A 19,284-nucleotide genomic window follows, 5' to 3' on the forward strand; every position below is an offset into this window, starting at 1 on the left:
CGACATTTTTGCAAAGGAAATTGTTGTTCAGAATCGTCTCAGCTACCTCCCATTTCCGGCTCCTCCCCGAGTTTTGGGACACCCTGTATAGTAATTATAGTAATGACTTTCCATCGAAAATAATATTGAAAATATTTAAAAAGATTTGACAAATATTTTTGTCAGTGATGGTGGTGGTACAGGTTCGCCGTGTTTCGTCAAGATGTAAATAAAAAAATGATGCTGCGGAGTAACGCGGCAATGTTCCAAGACATCTGATCGCAGTTCGATACTTTCGTGGACTGTTGCACCGTCCCCGCAACAGGGATCCTGGAATATGCGGCAGAAGAAACGCCGCGTCTGCTACTTGGCTGGCGTGTCACCATCGCAAATATTTACGTTGGGGACATCGAAGCCAAGAAGAAGGACGAAATCTGATAACGTTAAACCCCGATTTCACGAATATAACTTTATTGGCCGAAAACTGTACACATCATTATTTCTGGATTACCTGACGTTCGTGGATTAGTTAATGCTAACACTAGTTAATACTTAATATGCGGCAATTTTCCTAAATCCTTGTTTTCGTATAACAAATAAATATCTCGATCGTTCTATCATTTTTATTTCCGTTCCCATTCTAGATGGAAAATAGTTACTGCGATCGTATTTCAAAGGTGATCTCAAACGAAATACCGAAAATATTAAATAGCAAATGTCTAGGGCTAAATGTTAAACGTAAATGTTAAACGTAAATGTTAAACGTAAATGTTAAAAGTAAAAGTTCGAAACAGGTATTATAATCCTAACCTGACGCCTATTTTACTAATTAATATTCATTCGAGATGAAACGATGTTAAGATACCGCAGAAATCTTTTTCTGTATGTAAAAGGTTTCAAGAGTTTTAAAGCAAACTTCAGTAAAAGCTACAAACTCGGATCTGCTTGGAGACTCGCGACGAGTATGCCATGAGATTTTAATCCAGGAATGGACTTTCTTTATCTCAATCTGAGGCTGAGCGTCGCGTGTACCGCCTGATGGGGAGAGTGAATGAGATACTCCGAGTATGAGCGCGATAAAAAACAACAAGTGAGCCAGTGACCGAAACTTCAAAGCCACGTAGCATGCTATATCGGTGTGTCGCCCTTTAAGTAGAAAGAAAAATATTTTCATATTTTTCATTATATTAAACGAGATCTTCTGTAGCACTCTTTTACTCGTGTAAGTGTACAAAATAAACTCGACAAAGGAACTGTATTAATTGGATTTATCGAGCAGACACTGTAGAGTTAATTTAAATCTTTTGTTGTACCGTCCTAGTACAATCTGCATCACTTCTTCATATTTGATTAATTATATTTCATTACATGATACGGGTCTCGTTTAATAATAATTCATCGTGTCACGTTTTAGGATTTCATACTCCTCTTGAATTATTATTGGTTTCTGTTGATCGTTTCACACTTTTCATGAAATCTTTTTAAGATTCACTGGACTTCCGAAGTTTTATTAAAATGAACCTAAGAACTACCTTATTCGGACTACTTCTTACTTTACGATTATTATTAGACTGCGGATTTTATGCATTTATGACGTATAATAATATGTGAAACATACAAAAAATATACGAAATATATATTGAATATATTCTAGAATTAATACAATAATATTGTTATTTCGTTTTGGAGAAGCGGGTATACCTTTTCGTTACGTTTAATTTGGTTAATTACAAACCAAATTAGTTTGGTTTACAGCCAAAATGTACAGTCAATGCCGCAATTTGTTTCTTATGTATTTTGGCTTACTAAACTCGAAAATCGGAAGAAAAAATTTTTCTATGGATAGGTTTTTTTTAATATGAATTTTTGAATTTTTTTTCGATTTTTATCTGACATACCTTCACATTTTAGGCCACGTCTCGAGTAACAAACGTCCGATTGGATCGCACAAGACGCCATTTTAAAGGTAATCGAATTTCCAAAGGTAATCGATTTTCTTTAACAAAAGCTTGTTTTCTTCGTAAAAGTGCGATCTATACGGAAACAATAAGCAACTGGACATAATTTGACAGTTTCATAAACGTTTCCTATATAAATAGAAGAAAAATACAAAAACAGAGGAAAATTGGAATTTTTGTACCTTTACTCAATTGTTCCCAACTCCGGTATTTATCCATAGATTTTCTTCAACGAAACCTTCGTAAAAAAGGCGATCTATACGTAGACAACAAGAAATTGAACACAATTTGACAATTTCTATTTTTCCATGGCGATGGAAGAAATATTCGTGTTCTATTTTAGCCGAAAAAATCAAAGTTTCTCATACATATTGGCTCGTAACACTTTGAACCGATTGGAAAACAATGTAAAAATCGATTGTTGGAAATTCGATCACCTTTAAAATGGCGTCCTGTGCGACCAAATCGGACGTTTCTAACTCGAGATACGGCCTAAAATGTGTACGTATGTCAGAAAAAAATCTACGCATAGAAAAATTTTTTCTCGCGATTTTCGAGTTTAGTAGGCCGAAATACGTAAGAAAAAAATTGTGGCATTGAATGTTCATTTTCTTTTTTTTTTTTTTAAATTTTGTATACTAGCGTTATTGTCAAAGATATCATTATCATCTATTTATTATCAATGTGCACGGTAAACGAATAAAAACCCACAGTCTAATTATCATCAAAACTATTATCATCGAAACTATTATCATCGAAATGTTGACTAAGGAGAGAAGTTCGGCCATGTCTAGTATTCTGAATAGTGGGTCATACATGACCCGACGTCCGGTCGCCGTAAGGGTGGAAACATCATTTCTCGAATGTCGCAGGTCGCCAGTCTACCCCCGGCCGGAATGCTCGTTAAATCCGATCCGTTTCGCAAGCGCGTACACGCGGTACGCTCGTATGCGTGCATCGCGTGCGCGAGTAGGTGGTGGCGTAGGCGTGGGGACAGGGGACAGAGATATACAGGGAGAACCGTGGACGAGGGTCGAGGGTGCGAGGATGCGAGGACGCGGGGTGCCGCGCATTCCCCGGCGTCGAGGGTGCTCGATGGAATTGGGTTAATACGGGGGTGGAAACGTGCCAGACCTACTTCTAAGGCCTCTCGAGACCTCGGCACGCTCGGGAAACACGGGACGCTCGAATTCGATCGAATCGCGCGCGCGTTTTGCGGCCCAGAAAAATTGTTCATTGTCGAAAAGCGATAACAGACGGCCAGGTGCGAGTGTGGCTAAGCCCTGGCTTCAATGGCACGGACGGACCTGCGTACCCAACACTAGACAACGAATAACGATTAAGAGTAACGACTGAGAGTGTCGAGTAAAGCAAGAGTAAAATAAGAAAAATAAAAATTGTTGATCATATACATCTTGAAAATCAAAAATTGTCTCTAAGCTTCATAAATACAGATGCTCCGAAAAGTTCAGCAAAGAATCTTATATTATCGTACATCACAGAGCAAAATATTTTATTATTTTTTATTATTTTTTATGAATGCGATAGAATAATTAGAACGACACCTGCGCCCGGCAAATTAATAGCCGTGGGCGTGGAGCAGAAAAGTGCGGCGCGATTACGCGCGAGAGCATGAATTTGCGCGAGCCAGTCCAGATTTGCGACAAATCCTGTTCGTTGCGAAAGAAAGTACGTTGACTTCGATTCGATTTTTCCTACGTGCTCTGCGCTTTGATACCCGACACGCTTTCGTTTCGAGCTACACCGACGACGTACCGAGCAACGAAATCGATCCGCGTTACCTGCCACCCTACTCTACACCAGCCCACCGACCCTTCTGCTCCCCCTCCCAATGTCGTGATACGCGATACGCGACACACGATTCGCGAGGGGGCCGTCGCGTAACCGACCTGCCTTCCAATAAACGATACCTTTTCGATTCTACGATGATTTCAAACCAAGTGACAAGATTCTATCGTTTGGCCGTAACCAGTATCGATTGGTTAATTGGCAGAGTATTTGTGTAAAAGTTACTCGCCGTGTGACATAATTAACGTCCATTACTGTCTTAAAGAGGTATCCTGAATTAGGGCTAAAAAAAAAGCGGTTTTTCGTGAATCTTTTTTAAGATGGAAAAAAATAATTAATTTTATCGAACTTTTTATTCTATTTTTATACATATTTGAGTAGTCTGTAGAAATTTGTTCAACAAGAAATATTCAAATTGAGTCGACTGTGACCCACATTCGTAGCGCACCTCACAATTGAAACCTCCTATCGGCGGGAAAGATGCAGGTTGTAATTTTGGTTTGACACAAAAACGAAAACAAAAGAAATTTTCATTTTCATACGTTTTCTTTCTATGTGAACTAATAAAATTCATACAAAAAGAATTTTTACCAACATTTTTTATCAAGTTAAAGTGATTTTTTTCACTCAAAGAGCTCGTTCTTTTTTTCAAACTTGCAGTAATTTCACCATTTTTGCGGATTTTTCTTAGGTTACATAGAAGAAAAACGTATGAAAATGAAAACTTCCTTTGGTTTTTTTGTGTGGAACCAAAATTACGACTTGCATCTTTCCTCCCAATAGGAGGTTTTAATTGTGAGGTGGTCTACAAATATGCGTCACAATCGCTACAATTGGAATATTTCTTGTTGAAAAAATTTCTACAGACTACTCAAATATGTATAAAAATAGAATAAACAGTTCGATAAAATTAATTATTTTTGTCCATCGTAAGAAAATTCACGAAAAACCACATTTTTAGACCTCCTAATTTAGTATACCCCCTTAACTTTTATATTTTCCATTGTATCTTTATGAGAATAATACAGGGTTATCCAAAAGTACCTTTAGGATGTTGAATGAGAACATCTATCAAACGCCATGTCACTTTCTTTTATTTCTAACCTACAATGATAGACAATTTGAACTATGGAGTCGTATACGATTGCAGAGCGTGTTAAAGCGACTAAAATTTATTTTGAAAATCAGTGTTCAATAAAAAAATACCCACTGTAGATTACGTGATTTTTTCGGCGTACATAATCGACCAACAGAACAAACAATTAGAAATCTGGTTAACAAATTTGATGAAACCGGATCTGTTCATGATAAACCAAAGTCTGGCAGACCAAAAACAGTTCGGTCGAATGAAAACATTGTTGCTGTTCGTGAAAGTGTTGCTAATGATCCATTAACTTCGATTCCACGTCGTTCTCAAGAATTTAATCCTCTTAGAATTATTTCTTATGGCAGTTTGTGGTGAATTTTGCATAAAGATTTGCATTTGCATACTTTCGAAGTTCGATTAACTCAAGAATTGAAAGAACGTGACCATTCGCGACGCAGAAATTTCGTTAATTGGTTGTTAGAACATCGTTCAATTGATGCATTGTTTTCACGCAACATCATCTTCAACGATGAAACTCACTTCACGTTGGATGGACACGTCAATAAGCAAAATTGTCTCACTCGTGGAGATGAAAATCGAAAAGCCATTAAAGGAAAATCACTTTATCCAGGAAAAAGTTACCGTTTGGTGTGGATTTTCGTCGAAAGGCGTAATCGGTCCATTCTTTTTCGAAAACGAGAATGAGAATGGAGTTACAGCGAATGGTGCACGTTATAATGAAATGATTATTGATTATTTATACGTAACAATGCCACACAGACATAAGCAATGTTTATTTTCAACAAGATGGAGCTACGCCACACACAACGCGTGAAAACATCAGTTTATTGCGATCGAAATCCAATGGTCGATTAATTTCAAGGAATGGCGATGTGAATTGGCCACCTCGATCGTGCGATTTCACCCCATTGGTTTTTTTTCTTTGGGGTTATTTGAAAAGTAAAGTTTATGCCAGCAAGCCAGCAACAATTCATGACCTGAAAAACAACATTAGAAATGAAACTGGTGAATTAAACGAGCAAATATGTCAAAATGTTATCGAAAATTTTGATTTTCGAATTGATGTCTGTAAGCGTGGTCGTGGTGGTCATTTGACAAATATCGTTTTTCACGCATAATTGTCATAGATAATATCTGATAATTAAATAAAAAAAAAAAAAAACTAAAAAAAAACTAAAAAAATTAAAAAGAGTATCTATTAAAAAAAAAAAAACTTCCTATAGTCTATTTTGGATAACCCTGTACCATCGTATTGGGAAGGATTTGAAAAACAAACGAGTACAAACACGACGCATTTCAATTACTTTCAATAATTCGTCATTCGAATCATTCTTACAAATTACCCGATTACGTGAAATGAAAAGTCGTCCGAATCGGCTCGTGTTTGAACTCATTTTCATCGGGGAAACGTCAGCGATCCACGGCCGATATCCTCCATGACAAACATACAAATTGTCAAGTTTCTGTAGGACTCTTGGTGAAAGAAAGTGATCGGTTCGGAAATATAGATAATTTAATGATCTCGTTCAATGGTCGCCACAATACTACCTTTTAGGCAGCCACACGCTTCATCGGCTACCGTTAAAGACATATAACGATCTGCAACGCAGTCCAGTATCACGCAAAACATACTGTAGGAGTGGGAATGTGTGCATGTGCGTGAGAGAGAAAGAGAGAGAGCGTTAGTTATAGGATAGGTATAAGGATATTGTAACGTAGCTTTAGTTTAGTTTAATTTACGACCTGGCCACTTGGGCTGATGTTGTCCAGGCGCGCCTCGGCGAGGCTGTCTAGAACAACGTTCCCCTGCCTGGGAAAAACCCTGGCAGTGCTTGACTTTAAGGGGAGGTAAAGAAAGAAGCGTCGGAGGACAGATTCAGTTGAGCGGTCGAAGGGAAAAGACGGTGCGAATTAACGTAGAGCGGATAGTTGAGCGGACTCTATTCATTTTAGTTTTAGTTAATAGTTAAGTCAGTATTTTATAAATATACTAACATATAATAAATCCTACAATACGTAGGTCGGTCGAGGTGCCCCTATCACTGTTCTGTTACATCTCGAAGTTTCAAAATGTCCCACGCTTTCTGAGGCGTCCTGGTAAATCGTTCCATACAAATAGACCTAGCCAAGCCGCACAAGTCATGAAAAGATTGTCGAACATTCCAGCGAATACAGATACGCGAAGCTCCCGCCTCCCAGGGGCAGATCTTTCGTACTTCCCGTCTATACATTGTACCCCGACGAACGCGTCGCTTTTGAACGGAACTCATCCCTGGGAAGAACGGGTCGAGCAGGGAGGAAACGAGCAACGAAAAATCGATATCTATTGTAAAGTCGGTCATTCGGAGGTGTTCGTTCCTCGTCGAATTCGATAACGAAGGCGCTGCACGCGAGTCCGCGTCGGTCGATGGCTTTGACACCTACAGTCGAGAATTTCTGTAGTTCCAATACCGCTGGCAGGTACGCGCGACCCTGGATTTAAAAACCGCCCGAAGCCTTCGCCTTCGCGAGTGTATAATAGCCCCCGATTTATCTACCGAATATGATCACGACTCCCTCCCTTTCGAAATGTCAGCTTGATTGAACGCGAGGCAGAGATGGATTTTTCGCATCTGCTCCCTCATCTACGAGACCCTTCGCACTTGATCTCCTTCTTACCTCGCCAATCTGATCCGTATTAACTTTTCATACCATTCTACGGATGCCACATTCCTAACCACTCGCAGTCGTCTTACCTCTATCTTCGTACTACGAGACTTTTAAATTTCAGACTTGATTTTTTGGGGGAGCTTCGTATCAGTATGATAACTCTCAGTCGTTGGAAGCTTTGGCTCTTTAACGCAGCGGCCTTTAAATCTCTCTCCTCCCACAAGTTTGGTGATAGTTGGAAATCCCTTGGAAACGAATATCCGAGTACTGAAATCTTTAAGTCCCACGCAGTACATTTTACGTTAGGTTTAAAGGCAACTTCTGGCTCGTTCCCGAGCAATATTGTTCCACTCGATACAAGATATCTGCAATTTTTCCGGTCGTGGAATAAGGACGTTATCAATATATCAGTGAATCTGCTCGAAGATGAAAGATTTGAACGCGTATTGGTTTCCGCCATCTTCGTTCCTCTCCATTCCGCGCTCGTTCTACCCCCACCAGAGATCGTCTCATCTCTGATTCGCTTCGTGTCCGTAAATTTCATTCTTTCGTCTACTCTGATCGATATTATCCGAGTCGCTGCGAACGACATCGGTTTCGACAAACGAGCTATTTCTGGTTGTAAAATCTCGATCGATCGATTCTGGAGGGAATCGTGTAATTACAATGATTGCGGCGAAGACGAGAAATGTCGCGCGACATCCTGCCTGCTCCTCTTTAAATAATAATAACTAGCAACCGGCCGTGTGATCAAAGATCGTTCAAATTCGGTTAAAATTTCTTTCCAATATCGTAGCCTTAAAATTCCTACCATAAAATGAATTTTATTTAGAGACTTTGTTGATGTTTAGCACCGGTGAAATCTTAAATACAAAAGCAATTTTGGAATATTTTTGTATTTGGCTGTCGAAAACCAACTTATCTGAATAACGATCACCCTCTACTCGAATAAAATACAGAATGCAAATTGTTGCCGTATGCCGTATATTGCCGTATGGAGCATGCAGTGATCGACATTCGTCAGAAAAGATTGAAATAGTGGGGCGTAACGTGCGACGAGAAAGAAGACGTCAAAGAAGAACAATAGATAGAGAATTTAGCGGACTGAAATACAGAAATGAACAGTGGATTGTACTATATTGCGTGGATAGGAAGGCTTGTCAGAGTGGAGGCATTTAAATGCTACGCCAGCAATACTCAAAGCGCAGCCTGTGGCCCGCTATTGGATCGCGCGGACTGTTCGGCGAGCCATCGCGCCGGACCGATACGACTGGGCGGTCCCGCATTTAACCCTTTCGGATCCGACGGTGACATGCGTGGACATGATATTTTAAAGTCAATAATTTCGTGACGTATGACGCATTCACACACATACACACGCGTATGTTGTATATCCTCGTGGGAGTTTATAATGATCTTTCCAAACTTATTAAGCTCTTGCATATATACGGTGTATATTCACGCATGCGTGTGTTACGTGTGCATGTATCGTAATACAACGCAGGGTGGGCCAAGTAAGCGTGCAGGTCGTGAAACAAATGAATGGTTCGAAGAATGCTGCACTTGTAGGATCATATATTTTATAACCTCTCTTAAGCTGGCAGGACCAAATCAGCGGAATCATATCGGACTTGGTGGAGTATTTAGTACTTATTTTGTACTGATTTGTACCACCAACAATAATTTTGTACCTCGCGCCGTTTTTGTTGGAATGCAACGATTGCCACTTAAGGGTCTTGAGGAAGTCTGTGTTTTCTTAAAGTAGAAAGAGGGGTGGGGTCCTAGCAGGGACAGAAAGCGACGATCCTCGGTCCGTCGAAATAAGTCAAGTGGTACGGGTCCTCGTGAATTTCGGACATCTTTCCTCCGACATTCTTATACAGGGTGTCCCAAAACTCGGGGAGGAGCCGGAAATGGGGGGTAGTTGAGACGATTCTGAACAACAATTTCCTTTGCAAAAATGTCGGATGGGGCTTCGTTAAGGAGATATTCAGAGAAAACCCCGACCAATCAGAGCGCGCGTAGACCGTTGGAGCGGCCGCGGTAGCGTAGGCTACGCGCTGGTGGCCGCGCTTACACGCGAACAAGTGACTCGACGTGCATCGAAGCATCGACCTAGCGCGTAGCCTTCGCTACCGCGGCCGCTCCAACGGTCTACGCGCGCTCTGATTGGTCGGGGTTTTCGCTTAATATCTCCTTAACGAAGCCCCATCCGACATTTGTGCAAAGGAAATTGTTGTTCAGAATCGTCTCAGCTACCCCCCATTTCCGGCTCCTCCCCGAGTTTTGGAACACCCTGTATACGTTGTAATCCTTTAGAAAATAAAGTTTATAAAAATACGATTCTAACAGTTTTCGAAATAACCGTGGTGCTGCTAGCTTAATATTAAGCTAGCAGAACCATACGTCAAAATGAATAAAAATGAAAAAATTAATGTGGATACATTTAGTGCTGAATTTGTACTAATTTGTACCGCCAAAAGAAATTTTGTACCTGTTACCGTTTACGAAAGAATCGTGGCGCTACTAGCTTAATATTAATATTACGATTTTCTTGAAAACGGTAACAGGCACAAAATTTCTTTTGGTGGCACAAATTAGTACAAATTCAGTACTAAATGACTCGATTTGATTTTTGATTTGATTTTTTCACTTATATTAATTTTTAACATTTTCAGCGACTAGCTTAACGTTAAACTAGCAGCGCCACGATTTTCTTGAGAACGGTAACAGGTACAACATTTCTTTTGATGGTACAAATTAGTACAAATTCAGTACTAAATGACTCGATTTGATTTTTTCACTTATATTAATTTTTAACATTTTCAGCGACTAGCTTAACGTTAAACTAGCAGTGCCACGATTTTCTTGAGAACGGTAACAGGCACAACATTTCTTTTGATGGTACAAATTAGTACAAATTCAGTATTAAATTTAATTTTTTCATTTTTATTCATTTGGACGTGTGGTCCTGCTTGATATTAAGCTAGCAGCGCAACGATTTTGTTGAAAACGGCACGAGGTACAAAATTACTGTTGGTGGTACAAAATAGTACAAAATAAGTATTAAATATTCCGCTATGTTCGATACGATTCTGCTGATTTTGTCCTGCCAGCTTAAGAGAGGTTTCTTTTGTATAAGTGCAATGGTGGATGTATGTTCGATAGTTGCATTAATCTTTTAAATAGAAATGCATATGTTATTTTACGTAGATCGATACCTTTCGTCATTCTCCGTAAGATAGTATTAGGGCAAAGTGGCAAGAAGATGATTAGTTAACGAGATATTTTAGACAATAGTCTGTAATGAAAAAAAATGCTTCAAAGGTTCTACTGTATTCGGATACACGGTCTTCCTCGCCTCGCGAGGAGAGAAAAGGGGCTCGATCGATCCTCTCGCTACGCCGGCCAACGCCAGACACGAAACGCCTACTCTTTTCCTCCGTCCGATTTCGTTCAGCGCTAACCTCTTCAGTTATTTCCCTGGAGCTTCGACCTGCCGATATAGGTGCGAGCATAGTCACCGGTCAGAAGTGACGCGAAGCGGGCCGTGGGAGTAGGGAGGAGGGACAAGGCCTCAATCACGAGGGCAAATAGTACGAGAGGGACGCGGAATCAGCAACAGCTGGCTATTTAGTCGCTCGCTCGGGTTAGTTCTCGAAGATCCACCGTTGTTAATTCAACAAATTAATATCTTCGGAGCTGGTCGAAGGCAGAATACCTGTTACGTAAACGTGATTTACACTTGCGACGAATAACTCGTAACGTGGGTCTCTCGTTTCGATCTCTTTTTGGGGGGAGGAGGGACTATCTCCTGAACTGTAGATGCTTCGAAAAGATGTTTGTGATAGAACCTGCACTGTTTTTAGGGGAGAGATACAGTGGCGTGCAAAAATTCCCGACCAGATGGTTTTTGCGATTTTTCTTCCAAAATGAAAGTATTGAAAAAGTTTTGTTAGATCTAAATTCAATCTAAATTTAATCTGTCCGGCAGCGACGGAAGAAAATATGTACGACGTTTAGTTGGGAAAAGAAACGATCCAAGGTATCAAACACCAACTGTTAAACATGGTGGAGGAAGCATCATATGGGGAGGTTTCTCCGCTCAAGGAGTTGGTCCTCTTATAAAAATTGAGGGTATCATGAATAGTGTGATGTACAAAGAGATTTTAGAAAGTCGTGTGCTACCATATGGTAAAAGGAAAATGCCAGAAAATTGGTTTTTCCAACATGATAACGACCCCAGACATACATCGAAAATCGTAAGAAGGTGGTTGTCTAGAAATAAAGTACACGTTTTAGACTGGCCTTCTCAATCTGCGGATTTAAATCCGATAGAGCATCGCTGGGGAGAGATGAAACGTCGAATGAAAAATCATAGAAGTTCTAATCAGACACAATTTGTTCAGAATTTAATAGAACAGTGGAACAAAATACCACGCGATTACATTATTCGGTTAATTGAATCCATTACTTGTCGCTGTGCTGCTGTTATTGCTTCAAAAGGCATGGCTACGAAATATTGATTATAATATGTTAAATAATGTACCCCGAAATTGTTACGAAATGAAAACCAAGCATATATTTTTTGTTAAACACGCTGGCCGGGAACTTTTGAACACGTTAATTTACATATTTTACAAATAAAGACGTAGGAAAAATAAATAGCGGTGATTTTTTTTTCTTTTTTTTTAAGTATCCTTTCACGTAACGTGGCTTTACATATGATTCTAATAAAAATGTCTTAACACTTTTCTTTTGGAAGAAAAATCGCAAAAACCATCTGGCCGGGAACTTTTGAACGCCACTGTATATCGTGGTGATAAATTTCTAGGTGGACGTAATTCTAAGGTGACCATTAATTTTTTTTTTTTTATAAAACTACATGTTTTCCTAGGGAATGGCATTTATATCGAGAGTCTGTTTAACGAATTCTTTTTAGTAATATGATATCTATGGTATTTTTGCGCTGTACCGTGTACCTAAAATGACGAGACAATCACGGCAAATGTAACTCAAAAATGTTCTTTCTTCCAAAATTAAATCCTTCTATAAAGAACAAAACAAGTGACAGTACGCGTATCAAAACATTGCTGTATGACGTAAAGAATAGATGAATCCAATGATTTCTTAGTTACGTACATTTAACCCAGTTTCTTAATTATTTTAGGTATACATAGAATATAGTACAAATGCATCATACGCGTGGCAACGTCTTTCAGTGATGGATATCAGGCTTCGAGGCCAACTATGACGCAAGATCTACTTCTCGTCACAAATTAACAAACGGTCCAGAAACGGTTTGTCAAAATGGCGGAAAGCAAGCCCGTGCAAACGTCAGCAAACGCTGGCAGACGTCAGTTTGCATGGTATCCATTTGCTGAGCTTGTATACTTTCCCGAGGCAATGCAAATGTACACAGATACGTCACTGAGGTTGAACCTCTGGGAAAACACCTGCCATGCTTGAGCAGAATTTGCTTCAATTGTATGGCCAGTCCCGCCGTGGCAAATCTCAAATTAACTCGAAGAAATATCATCAATAAAACTTTTCCGTGTGTTCTACACAATGATCGTGGATGCGACCGATTGGCATGTTTACGCTGGAGAACATGACAAACGTCACCAGCGGATAACGAAAGAGAAAGGAGTTTTTCTGACTCTCCTGTTAGCAAACGTTTTCCAGAGATCCCAGGAAACAACTTGCCGCAATACATTATTCGAACGACCTGCGCTAACACGAAGAATCTCGGTATATCAGACCTGTGACCAGTCGACCTATTCTATCCTCAGACGTTGCACAGACGATTTGTCAGAGAAAGTGTCAGTCAACAGCCACAATTTCCTGGGATTCTTGGACAGCGAGCTTCTCCAGTAAATTGTCCCAATGACCTACGGTGGAGTCTGGACGCGTGAAGCGTACATCTGTCCAGGAATCCCAGTTTGTTTGGCCCGTGACCCGTCCACTCTTCGCCAGAATACGATCTCCTTCCTCGTCTTGACCTGTCCCGTCCTGGGAGAGCGCAAAGACGATTTGTCAGAGAAAGTGTCAGTCAACAGCCACATTTTCCTGGGATCCTTGGACAGCGAGCTTTTCCAGTAAATTGTCCCAATGACCTACGGTGGAGTCTGGACGCGTAAAGCGTACATCTGTCCAGGAATCCCAGTTTGTTTGACCCGCGACCCGTCCACTCTGCGCCAGAATACGATCTCCTTCCTCGTCTTGACCTGTCCCGTCCTGAGAGGGTGCGAAGACAATTTGTCGGCGAAGGTATCAGTCAACAGTTCTGTCGCAACAAAAAAGAGCCAGGAAGGGAAAACCCATAGAAAAAGTAAGACCTCGCTGAAGAGGAAGCTACAATGACCGTCGCGCGTCTTCCTACGCAGAGAAGAGACGTCGCGACTGGCGGAGATCGATAACCCCAAAGTAAACGACGAATCTCCCCTTCCGACGTAGGAACTCCTCCGCAGTCTCGAACGTCAGCTCTGAGGAAAGATGGGGGAAAGCGATTCGCGTTCCTTCTGTCCAGATTACGTTTTCCTACGTTGGATGGAGACCATAGCAATCTAATCTAGCGCGATGCGCGTACACAGACGTCGCGTGAATGGGCCAGCATTGCGAAAGTTTCGTCACGTGGTCATTAGGACAATGACAAAAGCGAATAGGAGCGGATCGTTCGCAATTAGCTCGAGACGAGTATGGAATGGAAGACTCGGTGGATGGGAATTTCGAAACACGGGGACGCTGTTTCGCAGCGAAACGTAGCCTCGTTTCTGGAGCAAGCGTTCTGGGACCACAGATGCTTATTATATGCTGAACCGATGCGAGAAAGCGCTGGGATGACCTGGCGTAATGCGAGCAGCTATGTAGAGTGGACCTGAATGGTAATCACGATTTCAAAGGAATCCGTCATTTCGCTAGTACAGAAAATTCTTAGGTACGCGGTGGATAATCTTGACCAATGACGTAACTTTTTTCGAAAGTCGCGATCAATTTTGAATTCCATCCAATGCTCTCTTCAAACCTGTATTATTATACTCACGAACACGTTATTTCTTGCGATAACGTTTGTCGTAGGTGGAAAGAGGCTTGCCTACGCTGCAGCCTGTTTCTTAAGTTTATTTCGACACGAAGGTGTCTCTTTGTATGTAACGCGGACTCATATTTTCTTATTATACAGAGTGTCTTCGTAATTGATGGTACAAGCGAGTCCAAGTGTAAAGGGTTAAGATAATCGTCTGTTATTGGACCACAGCTCGAGGAACGCGTCGCGTTGCAAACGGCGACCATAAAATATCGTTCGAAACGGACGCTCTTTCCAACAACGAATCAAAAAGCTCGAACAAAACGGACTAATTATCATAACGGTACTCACTCTCGTCGGTCTGTGGCGCCGATAAGATGGCACTGTGCTTTTTCTTGACATCTTCTACGTTCGTCTGGATCCTGTCTATCATTTCGCGGATCTCCTCCACCTGTGCAAAAATTGAATATTGTTAAATGACGCAACGATGTCGGTTTAAAACTGTAAGTGATCCTTTGTCAATTTTTATTTTTTATGTTTCTTAATGTATTCTTGTCAGAGTTATATCTGTCTAATAAAACTGTCCAGTTTGGAATAATTACGAATTGTCCGAATAAGGTCGTGTTCGACTTCATCTCCGTTGGAAAAACCTCACAAACCCATCGATAATACACTCGTTAACACGTTGACTGCCAGACAAATATTCTTGAAACTTTCTGCTAGGATTAAATATTATTTAAACTATCGGAGACTACGTAATAACTACACAGTAATTTCGTACAAATTTGTAAATTCCACTTGAATTTATTTCCTTTGATATTTGACTTTCAGAATTAATTTGTTTAGTTGTTCAGCGAAGACCACTGTCACCCATGTGTGGGTGACATGGCGATCAACGTGTTAAAACATAAATTTTAATTTTTTAATAACGGATGACTCGTTGAGATGCTCAGTCTCTTGGAATAATTTCCCCTCTCCCTCCGAAAAAATACGTATTGATATATAAAAATGATTTGGCTCGAATTCACACCGTATGATATTTAAATAAAAAGTAAGTCTTCGGGAAAATTTGGACCCGATCGGTGGCGCTGGGGTGGAGATATTGTAGAATAAGAATAGTATTCCACGCGGCTAAAATCGCGGAGTATAGCTAGTAACATACGAGGAAAAAAAGAGATATTGAGAGACTTTGATCCTTTGTTAAAAATACATTTCCGTGTTGCACACTCGTTCAGAAGAAAATAATTGCAATTAAAAAATGGATGGAGGAAAGACGAGCACGATAAAAAGATATTCGACGAATTCTACCCGCGTCACTTTATACGGTCCAGGAAAAAAAAGAATCCTACAATCAAACCGCAAGCGTCACGCTCTTGAAAATAATTTTATCGTGCCGGAAGAGTCTAGCGGCGTGGACGATAGCAAATTTGATTTTCGAAGCACGAAAGCAATCATGTAAACCTCAATCTGTACAATTTGCATAATGTTATGGATTAACAATTTTTGATCCGTTGTTGGGGACCAAGAAAAACTTGAATTTGAATTACAAGATGTACAGTGGGTGTAGAATGTATTCGTACACCGGATCAATTTCCCAAAAAACTTTTCTGTGAAATTGTAGTTTATTAACTTTTTTTTTTGTTTTTATAATCAATGATATTTTACATATTCTCGAAAGTCTCTATGATAGATATAGTCCGAACAACATTTACTAGTTAATATAATTTGTGAAATTAACAAAAAATTGCGAAAAGTGGGTAAAAGTATAGAAGCGATAAATATTTGTACGATTCTTATGACGAACCATTTACAGTAGAGTTTGTAACGTGAACACATTAGTTTATTGCCCCGTGCGAATTAGAAAACATCAAATTTCGAGTAAAGTACTTTTAAACAATTGTGCGAATACTTATTGCTTCAACGTTTCTATCGATTAATTTTTTTGTTGTAATCTATCTATTCTAGAGATTTCCGAGAATATGTAGAGAATATGTCATTGTTTATAAAAAATAAGTTAATAAATTACAATTCTACACAGTATTTTTGAAAATTGATCGGTGTACGAACACTTTCTACACCCACTGTAATTACATTTTATACGGAATGAGTAAAGAGTCGTTTATATGATTATTCATGATTACATCCGCGATCCCTGTGAGATTAATCATTTTTCAATCTATCCAAATTTTAGAATTTTTGAAAAATTCATCGACACTTGTCGAAGCATCGGTAAAGACTAAAACGTATCCAAGTTTCGGCACAACTCGAAATGTTACATCAAAGTGTCTGATTTCACCTGGAACGGTCCGCCCTTCAGGCGTAACAAAATGATCGTCCGTTGTTTCCACGGTAACGCTCAACGCGACGTTTCACCTTTATTAGATCCAATATACTCCCACGCATAAAAGCAATTAAAGTTAATGCGTACCCACGCAAATAGCGACCGATACAAATGTCAACGATGTCGACGATGCTATTTACGCACCAGCTTTCTACTTTGAGCTGCCGTGGGCAAGCGTAGGTGGCGTTTTGTCTCGTCGAGTCTCTAATTTCCAACATTTTCCGTTTCCCGATGCTACACGGTATTACTACGCGTAGAAATTAATTCTGTCCCTTTACGTTCGAACATTTATAATCCTGGTTTAAGTAGAAATATTTACTCGTCGTTTAGTTGCGTTCAATTACCAAGCTTCCAAGTTTTCCACCTCATCTACATTCCAATGAATCTACACAACCTAAGACTCAACCCGATGGACACCACGTTGTGTGCTGTACTGGATAGTGTGGATTTTCTATTATGGACGAACGGTAAGTTTACTTTAAGAAAGGACAGAATTATTTTCAACGCCTAGTACATGGCGTTATGAAATTGTTGGCGCGAACGGATGCAAAAGATGGGAGGAAATATCGTTATACAGGGTATCCCAGCCTTAATGATACAACGCTCTAACTCCAAAACAATCGGCCGAATGCAACATTTCAAATATGGAAATTGCATGGTAAAATGGGGCTCATGTTTCAGCGAGAAGGAATTTTTGTTAACTTTGTTATTTAACGAGATGTGATGATCGAGTTTCGTTTTTTAAATGGAACTATATATATATATATTTTTTTTTTTATACCATGCGATAGTACTTTTCAAGACGAATTCATGTAGATTTAATGTATTAGGTGGACTAGAAAGTAATGTCGTTTTTTTCAATTTGAAATACTTGTTTATCACTCACTAGCTCATTGATTTATTTAGGTTTTGGTTGACTAAAAAAAAGAATTTATTACAAATTTGTTTGAATTTAATGTAAAGTAAACGAGATTACTTTCCAGTCTATCTAACATTTACCCGATTTTTATTAGTTTTCAAGCTATAACGCTTCAAAGTTTGCTAATTTTCAAGGAAAAATCTTGGTTCGGTCCCGGGCGGTCCCATTGATGCGGTAAGCACCACGGGGTTCTTGAAATCGATACGGTGGGTCTCGATTGGGATTCCAGGCCCAAGGAAGGAAAGCAGGAAACGTATTACCTGAATTATTGAATAAAATTCTCGGCGCTACAAGTAATGCATCAGTAGCGGTCAATACTTTTCTCGTTTTCCTTCCATGGGCCTGAAATCGCAAGCGTAACCCTCCGTATCGATTTCAAAAACCCCATGGTGCTTACCGCATCGATGGGACCGCCCGGAGCCGAACCAAGATTTTTCCTTGGAAATTAGCAAACTTTGAAGCGTTATAGCTTGAAAACTAATAAAAATCAGGTAAATAGATCAAAGCTTAATGAATTTGTCTTGAAAAGTACTATCGCATGGTATACAAAAAAATATATATATAGTTCCATTTGAAAAACGAAACTTGACCATCATATCTCGTTAAATAAGAAAGTTAACAAAAATTCCTTCTCGCTGAAACGTGAGCCCCATTTTACCATGCAGTTTCCATATTTGAAATGTTGCATTCGGCCGATAGTTTCGGAGTTAGAGCGCTGTATCCCTAAGGCTGGGACACCCTGTATGCTCTGTAAAGTCCAATGAAAATGTTTTTGTTCTAACAAAATATCTGTGATATGTGTGAAATCTTGTGTACTCTTTTTCTTATGATTCATGGGATGATAACTCTATTCGTACACCTGTCGTATGGTGTACACCGTGATTAATAACAGAATGGCGCACCCGCATAACTATCAGTATACAAACACGGTGTACGATTCATCGTAAAATATATTGTTATGTATATCGCTTCTATTACGTAGAAACCAATGAGTTGCCCTTCTGTTTCGTCGTGGTTACGATACAGCGTATAAATACACCATGACGCGGCTAAACGGTTGAGAATATACTTTCAGGGAATCACAGTTACTTCGAAGAACGTGCTTCGGAAGGATGACGTGACAGATAAAGAAGACAGTCTACCAATCATCTGGAACGAATCCGACAGACTTGTTTCCGAAGGACGAATTCTTATTGACCGTTACTTGCACGCAACACGAATCACGATAATTTAAAGTACAATTGAAGTATATTTCACGTTCAACGAGTAATTGTTCAATCGAAAAAAGGGCAGAGTCTTTGTTTGTCATCCATTATTCGAAGAAAATTCTATCTTTGATAGGATTGTAGTTTCAATTTCAATTTTTACTTTATTTGGCTGATTTCATCTGTTTAGATCGTCGTACCTTTGATACCTGTCTTACAATTGTACCTTTACTATCTTTGATAGGATTGTAGTTTCAATTTCAATTTTTACTTTATTTGGCTGATTTCATCT

The 19,284-nt window shown here is 39.7% G+C and overlaps 1 protein-coding gene across 3 annotated transcripts in view; it reads right to left on the reverse strand.

The window, feature by feature from the left end:
- The window catches only part of LOC128886647 (syntaxin-1A), a 44,438-nt gene that overhangs the window by 9,877 nt on the left and 15,277 nt on the right, over nucleotides 1-19,284 (reverse strand). For all 3 annotated transcript variants that reach the window (XM_054141718.1, XM_054141720.1, XM_054141719.1), the window contains exon 3: nucleotides 14,879-14,978. In XM_054141718.1, coding sequence (XP_053997693.1) covers nucleotides 14,879-14,978 — 100 coding nt within the window. The remainder of the gene's footprint in view (nucleotides 1-14,878; nucleotides 14,979-19,284) is intronic.

Source organism: Hylaeus anthracinus, unplaced genomic scaffold, assembly GCF_026225885.1.
Source record: "Hylaeus anthracinus isolate JK02 unplaced genomic scaffold, UHH_iyHylAnth1.0_haploid 11985, whole genome shotgun sequence".
In the NCBI taxonomy this organism is placed as follows: domain Eukaryota; kingdom Metazoa; phylum Arthropoda; class Insecta; order Hymenoptera; family Colletidae; genus Hylaeus; species Hylaeus anthracinus.